Genomic DNA, 7,751 nt, shown 5'->3' with positions numbered 1-7,751 from the left:
AAATCGCTCAGTAAAGAGTTCATTGTCCATAAGGAGGGTTTGGTTAAAAATGATACCAGATCCTTGGGCTGGGGAGCTGGCTCGGTGGTCTAAGCGCCTGCCTGGCAAGCTCACGGACCTGAGTTCTATCCCTGGTACCACATGCCGAGCTGGCCCTAGAACCGGGCGTGGTGCCACATACCTATAACCCTGGCACTGGGGAGGCTAAAACAGAAGGATCACTATTTCGAGCTGCGCAGTGAGACCCTGTATCAAATAAATGAATAAAAATTAAAAAATAATAATATCAGATCCTTAAGTAGAAGATCCTTAAGTGGAAAACTATCTGTAAAATATATATTTGATGTCCTTGGTATAAATGTTCTTAAGTAAAAAATACCCAAGACATGTTAAGTTTTAAAAGAATGACAAATTATTTAGTACAGGTTGAATGTTCCCTCTCTGAAATGCTTAGAACTGGAAATATTTTCAGGTTGCAGGTTTTTTTCAGATGTTGGAATATTTGCATATGCAGCTATCATGGGGCTGGGACCCAAGTCTAAACCTGAAATTAATTTATTTCATATATACCTTACACATATAGCCCAAAGGTAAGTATTACAATATTTTTAATAATTTTGTGCATGAAAGAAAGTTTCACAGTATAGCATTTTCCACTGAAGCATCATACTAGTGCCCAAAAAGTTTGGAATTTGGAGTAGTTCAGATTTTTGGAGAAGGCTTACTCAACTTCCATTTGTGTGGAAGAAGAGAAATTTAAGTGTGTGTGTGTGTGTGTGTGTGTGTGTGTGTGTGTGTATTGACTTTAATATGCATTTGAGAATATCTGGAAAGGCAAACAAAAACCCAGTAAGAATGGTTACATACTGAGGAAGGTGAATTGGGCAAGTAGGGAATTGGATGGTGGTTTTTAATATCTTTTTATACTTCCTCATTGAGAAACATTACTGTTTAAGCAAAGCATGTATTAAAACTTATTTAAGTGGTTAAAAGTTTTTAGGCACCCTTTTTTTTTTTTTTTTTCCTTTTTGGTATCAGAGATCGAACTCAATACCTTGAACTTGTCAGGCAGGCTGTTACGTTGCTGAGCTATATACCTGGCTTTAGGCACCCTTTTTAAGTAGTGGAAAAAAAAATCAATTCTATTTTATTCAGTAGTTCTTAACCAAAAGGCAGGCCGCAGTCGTGAGTAAAAGGATATACTGAAACTTGTTGAAGACAGCAAGTTGCTTGTCCTATAATGTTTCCCAGAGCCAGGAGTTCGCAGATTCTATTCCCCGTGGTCTAGTTTTGCGTGTTCTTTTCTTTGTATTGCTGTAAATCGGTAAATGGATTTAGAAAGCTGACCATGTTCGTGTTACCGTCTAGCTTTGAAGGATGTTTGTTTTTTCCACATTCCTTTGTAGGTAGTAGTATTGTGGCATCCTTACCAGCCTGCGCAATGTGAGGAGCTCTCTCTTGCCCAACCGTAGCATCCATTGCTGATCAATGTCTCCATTTTAGTGTATTTTACAGATAAAAAAAAAAAAAAAGACCTGTGCATGCTCCGTGGTTACCACATCACCTTTATTCTTTGACTTCCTAGTCCTTAAATTGTCCTGTGCAGTAAGATTTTTTGTTTTTGTTTTTGTATTTTAGGGAGGGGTCTACAGGGTGTTCAAGGTCTCACTACTAGATCGGACTTGGACTTGTAATGATTCTCCTTCCAAGAGCTGGGATTACAGGTGCGCGCCACCACGCCCAGTCTCATTGGCCGTCTCAGCATGCCCACCCCAGGGTTGGGGCCAGTACAGCAGGCCCAGGGATCCACAGCCCCACCCCTGCCCCTGCGCCTCCTTGCAGGTGCTTTAATTTGAGCTTTTTCCACTGGCCCAAGGTTTTTTGTTTTATTTGTTTTGTGGTACTGGGCATTGAATGTAGAGTCTTTGCACTGAGCTATACCCCCAGTCCAGCTCTTCTAAAAATTGTTTTATTGTAATACAGGGTCAAGATTGTGCTGAATCCCTAAATTAGCAAGGTGGGTCCCAGTTTCAGTTCTGCTCCCTCAGCCTCCCGGAGTGCTGGGATCACAGCTGTGCCACCACACTGCCTTCAGTGAGAGCTTTTGTCTCTACGGTGGTACTTCAGTTCATGAACTTAATTCTTTCCTCAACTCTGGTCCAAACTGAATTGGATGAGACCGGAATCAAATTACAAGAGTAATTGGTTTTAGATGACTTCCCAAAGCCAGGATCAAATAGTCGTAAGACATTTCCTTAGATTAAAAATGCACTCAAGTTTTGAAGCCTTTCTGTAGCCTTGATCACTTGTGCTTTACACTTAATTAGGTTGTTCTTCCGATGCACTAGAAGCAAAGCAAAGGGGAGACGATGGTGTGGCAGTGTTCCCTGGCAGGTAGGAATTACTCATCTGCTTTCGAGTCTGCTGTGCTTAAACCGTTTACTACAACATCTACTGAAAAGACACCGCAGTCCACAGAAGCCCATGGTCTTCATCAATGTGGCTCTGAATTAAAAAAAAAAAGAAAAAATGGAAATGGAAAGAAGCAGTCAATGCTCTAATTAGCTTCGTCTCCTTTTGTTCAATTGTTTGTACTTTTTCTTTTCTTAATTTCTTATACATTGCTCCAGTTTTTTTCTTCTTCCAATTTTATGTATATATCTGGTAATATGAATAGCTGGTTGTAAGACAATACCATATATTACAACAAATACTGTGAAATTCATATTACTTTGTTAAGTAAAATTCTGTATGAGTTGTTAAAAAATAAATAAATAAAAAATGTGGCTCTGAAAGAATTTTATTTAAGCAGGGTAGAACCTGATGAGACTATTCAGAGGACCACTTATTATAGATAGGTTTTTATGTTTCCTATTTCACTCATTCAGATATTTTCCAGCATATGAATTGTATTCAGCACTGTCCTACTTAAGGAAAAAAAAATAGCTCTTCTTGACGGACTTGGAATAAGCTAAATTCTTAAGCACGTAGAATGTCAGTGCGAGTCCTGTCGATAGCCAGTACGTGGGAGCTAGACAGGAAGTGATAGCTGCTACTTTGGCAAAGGTATGACGTAGACTTTGGTTTTCTGTTCCTCCAGTGAAATCTTCTCAAAGCCAGAAGTCACAGTAAGTGTAGTAAGTCAGTGTTCAGGTTTGGGGACAAGCTCGTCTTGAGAGAATGGTTTGCTTAAAGAGGATACCTTGTGGTCATTGGGTCATAGAAGGCACTTTGCTTTAGTCTGACTTTCACTCCAGCCTTGGAAAAGTTTGATCATGGACAGACAAGGAAGCAGGCACTAGAAGTTAAGAAATAAGGGCCCGAGGAGATAGCTCAGTTTGAATAAGTGCTTCGCACAAGGGCCTGAGTTCAATCCCCGGTTCCTCCAAAAAAAAAGTTAAGAAACTTGTTATTTTTTAGATGCAGAAATGTTTAGAAATAGCTGTTTATATTGTGCTTCCATTTTCTCTGAAAAAAGAGGGTGCTCTGGTTAGTCAGGTTGCATTAGTTCACATCACAGTTAATCATTTCGCTGTCCCTAGGATCCTGCTTCTACATCACATCCTGTCACCAGTGAGGCTCACACCTCTGAGCCATTTCCTCATCCTTCCAGCCAGCCGAGAAACCCATTCAAGGTACTGGACAAGAACCAAGAGCCAGCTGTTAGGCAACAGCCCATCAAAAGGGATGGTGAGAAAAAGGCAGCTGACAGGAAGCCCAGGGAAGAGGGAGGCCAGCTCTTGGATCACAAGAAGGTAGACAAGCCTGAATCTAAGTGCTCGATGGAGAAGGGTCTCTCCTCCAGCCTCGTGGTAAAGCAGAAGCAATCTGGAGTCCAAGAGAAAGAACAAGAGGAAAGAACAGAGCCGCAGCGTGCAGAGGAGGAGCCGGGAGGCACCGCATCCGAACAGTGCCAGGGAGCGGAGCAGAGGGCAGCCTCCGTGTCTCCTCAGGAGAAGTCTGATGGCAGAAGCCAAGAGGTGCAAAACAAATCAGACCTTTGGAGACGAAAGGAGACCCAGCTTTTGCCGGGCACTGTTCACAGCCAGAGCCCAGTGAGCCAACCCCGGCAAGGGGGGCACCTCAGCAGGGCTCACCTCAGGACCTGCAAGGCTGAGGGGCCAGAGGAGGTGGAGGGCGGCCCTGCTACACAGAACTTCCAGAAGAGGCGCCCCGAGGAGCATGTCCAGGCCCAGATGGGGGCCCGCGAGCCTGATCAGAAGGGACCAGCGGCACCAGGGCTTTCTCGGGGAGAGGCTGCCTCCAGCAGTGACGACAGCGAGGAGGATGATGAGGAGGATGACGACAGTGAGGAGGATGGCGCTGCCTTTGCCTCTGCTCCAGAGAGCCCTCTCCTCTTTGCCTCCCCGATGGACAAGGAAAAGGAGGAACATCTTCAACTCCCTGATCAAGGTGCACAAAGGAAAGTGCCTGCAGCCTCGGGGCTTTCCAGCAAGGTAGAGCCCTCCAGCGCGGCAGCCCAGCATGCGTACCTTGCTGCGCAGCTCAGACAAAAGAAGGTAACTCGTGGCTTGTGCTTTGTGTCTAAGAGCGGAGGATTGCTTGGTGCGCGCTGCTGGGAAGTCCTGTCAGAAGGCCTGTGGCAGCCGTGGGAAGGTTGTGCAGGTGGATGGTTAAGTTTATCCCTTTTCTGTTTATATTTTTAAGGGTTTATAAGCCAGCCGGGGTAAACGGGGAAGAAAAAGTCCAGTTTTTGCACACATAGTTTAAAGACCTTAATTTTAGTTTTAATGTGAAACAACTGGACAGGAACAACCTGTTTGATAGGATCTGTTTTTCAGAGCACATTGGCATCTGTGAACATCCACGCTCTTCCAGATAAGGGTGAGAAGTTACTAAAGCAGATCCAGGCACTGGAAGAAGCGCTTGGCACCCTGACCCTCTCCCCAGAGCAAGGTATGCCCTAGAACTCAGGGTTTTCTTCAACCTGACGAGAGACATTTTGATAAAGAATGCTGATTCGTTCACCACTCTGCTCTACTGTCTGCTTTTGTTCTTTCTTTTAAATTATACTTACAATTTATTTAAAAAAACTATTTTACAAAAAACTCTTTTGGGAACTACTGTTCTCTTTGCCGTTAAGTACCATTCAAACACTGTTCTCTGTGAAGCCTTCCCCAGCTTATGGGTGGGTGGGATGACCTCACCTCCACCCAGACAGCTCCTTTACTTGCGCTTCTCTACTTGAATAATGTTCTTTCCTCTTTTCTTGAGCAGGATCTAATGAGAAGAGTAACACTCAACCATCAAAACAGAGCGACCTCACCACTGGCCCTCCCCGAGTGGGGCATGCCCAGCCCCTCCTGGGTAGAGATCTGCAGCCTCTGGGCTCTCTAGGACAGAAGGCAGCGTGTGCGGGAGCTGCTGCAGGACCCTGTCAGGGCCCTGGAGGTAGGATCCCGGCTCCTGGGAGCTAAGTGCTAACATGTCTTCACTCCTGAGAAGGGAGGGGCCGTGCTACAGTTGGAAGTCGTAGCTCTTTGTACAGTGTTGCTTAGATCCCTGTCAGAGGCTGGGTCTGCCTTGGGCTGTTTTATGTTCACCAGTCAGACCAGTGGCTGACACAGAACTCACCTGTCAGCACCTGTGAATGAAAACTCTAGCAAATATTGTCAGGTAGGTAGATCAGTACGTAACAGCTTTATTCTTTCTCTGCGGAGGAGTAGGTGTGGGTAAGTGTGTGCTATCGCAGGGCGAAGAGCGGTGTGAGGGACAGCCAGTAACGCGCAGCCCCGCAGAGAGCAGTGACTCTAGACGGCGAGGCGTCCCCAGTGAAGATGCCCAGACAACTTTGGATGCAGAGGGAAGACATAGGTTAATCGTGCCATCTTACGCCTGGCGGGTGTGCCAGTCTGGGGACAGGAGTGAGGTGGCCTGACAGGAGCTAGAAAAGCCGGTTTTCTCCCAATGAAGAACTGCTAGAGATGTAAAAAGTTAAAGAACAGTGTTGTTAGCAAAGATGTAAGAAATAAATGTGGAACCACTTGACGCTAAGGCTGCTCCAGAAGGGAATGAGAAAACGCGCTTGCTCACGTGTCGCAGGAGGCTTGGCTGCTCAGGCTCTTGAGAACGTGGCCGTGTTACTGTATTCTCACAAAATAATGGTGACCGAGTCACTTAGGCAGCCACTGAACTATGTTAAATTATTATGGTAAAATACATTGGTATATTGTGGAAATAATTTTATTAAGATAATTTTATTTATTTATTTTTTATTTTTTGTATTTAGTACAGGGCCTCACTACACAGATCGGACTCGTAGTGGTGCTCCTGTTTTCAGCCTCTCAAGCATTGGGATTACGGGCATGCATGCACCACTACTCCAGTCTCAGTTGTCCTCTCAGCATGCCCAGGGGGTGAGGCCAGCAGGGCATGCGGGGATCTAACTCTGGTCCCTATATCTGCCTAAGCAGGTGCTTTTAGTCCGCTGAGCTATGTGACTGGCCAACAAGATAGTTTTAAAACATCTTACATTTAATTGGTTTTCATTTGTCCAGAAAATTTTTACTTGGAATGCTTTATCCCTAAAATTGCAAAGAATCAAGGTATCTGTTGTTGTTAGCTTCTTTTTTTTTTTTTTTTTTTTTTTTTTTTTTTTCCTGGTATCCTGGTATCAGGAATTGAACTTGGGACCTTGTGCTTGCCAGTTAGACACTTATACCGCTGAGCTATCTCCCCAAAATTAATTTTTTAGAAAAGTTGTGTAGAGGTGAAGGACTAATGGTGCTGCATTGTGATGTTCAGCCGGTGACCTGAACACTGGGGGCCTCTCTTTCTATGTACTCAGACTTTAGCGGATGATTTGTACCCTGGCCTTTTTCTCTTGCTGGCTTTTTTTCTTTCCACTGCAGGATCATTTCTCCCTAAAATATTGGGTGGTGTTACTTTTTCTCTGCCAACTTTTCAAAGCTGAAAAATAAATTGTCAAAAATATCCAGAGTTGGACTAGGGGTATAGCTCGGTGGTAAAGTGCTTGCCTTGCGTGTGCGCAGCCATGCCTGATTTCTGTTGCCAGCACTGGAGAAATACAAAAGGATCAGGAAGGGAGGGAGGGAGGAGAAAAGAAGGAGGAGAAAGGAGAGACACAGACAGAGACAGGGGGGCTTTTATCTTTGCATTATACTTTCTATTATTTTGTCCAATATTATAGTTATTGTTTATGTGTTTAAAAACACAAACAGAATGAGAATAGAGAAAGTGTGTGAGGCCAGGCGAGCCTGGAGGCAAGGATTTTTAGTCAGTGAAGACCCAGCATTTGATAGGTACTTCGTTGCTGCTTTGCGGCTGTAGCCAAGCCGTAGTCCTGGTGCTGTCCCCGAGTAACACCTCTTTGTTTGCAGGCCAGAGAAAACAAGATCACCATTACGCAGTGTGGAGAGTCACAAGCGAAGCCATCGATGAGTTGCATCGATCCTTGGAGTCCTGTCCAGGGGAGACAGCGGTGGCAGAAGATCCGGCTGGCTTGAAGGTGAGCCAGGAGGGAGGGACGGTTCAGAGCACCCATCGCGGTGCTGGAGTCCCTGGAGAGAATGAACACTGCAAAGCAAAGTCGAGCGTCCGCGTTTCTGTAGCACAGAAGGATGCTTTTGTTGTTTGGTGGGCCACGAGGCAGCCGAAGCACTATTCAGATGGGCTGGGTAGGGTGAAGGTACGTATGCGGCATGTGTAAAATGATTAGAAAATACCTAAGACAGAGGCAGAGGGTGCCTTGTATTGTACGATAGCTGTAT

At 44.9% G+C, this 7,751-nt stretch overlaps 1 protein-coding gene across 2 annotated transcripts in view; it reads left to right on the top strand.

The window, feature by feature from the left end:
• Ttf2 (transcription termination factor 2) overlaps positions 1 to 7,751 on the top strand; it is a 45,051-nt gene that overhangs the window by 14,489 nt on the left and 22,811 nt on the right. The window contains exons 4-8 of one of the 2 annotated variants that reach the window (XM_023701787.1): positions 3,614 to 4,283; positions 4,314 to 4,520; positions 4,803 to 4,917; positions 5,239 to 5,412; positions 7,362 to 7,489. In XM_023701787.1, coding sequence (XP_023557555.1) covers positions 3,614 to 4,283; positions 4,314 to 4,520; positions 4,803 to 4,917; positions 5,239 to 5,412; positions 7,362 to 7,489 — 1,294 coding nt within the window. Of the gene's footprint in view, positions 1 to 2,327; positions 2,395 to 3,542; positions 4,521 to 4,802; positions 4,918 to 5,238; positions 5,413 to 7,361; positions 7,490 to 7,751 lie in introns of both variants that reach the window. The other variant, XM_023701786.1, reaches the window with a different exon arrangement.

The sequence above is a fragment of the Octodon degus genome, unplaced genomic scaffold (genome assembly GCF_000260255.1).
Source record: "Octodon degus isolate 3935 unplaced genomic scaffold, OctDeg1.0 scaffold00140, whole genome shotgun sequence".
NCBI lineage: Eukaryota > Metazoa > Chordata > Mammalia > Rodentia > Octodontidae > Octodon > Octodon degus.
Note: the sequence above shows the minus strand (reverse complement) of the source record. Positions and strands in the feature narration are given on the sequence as shown.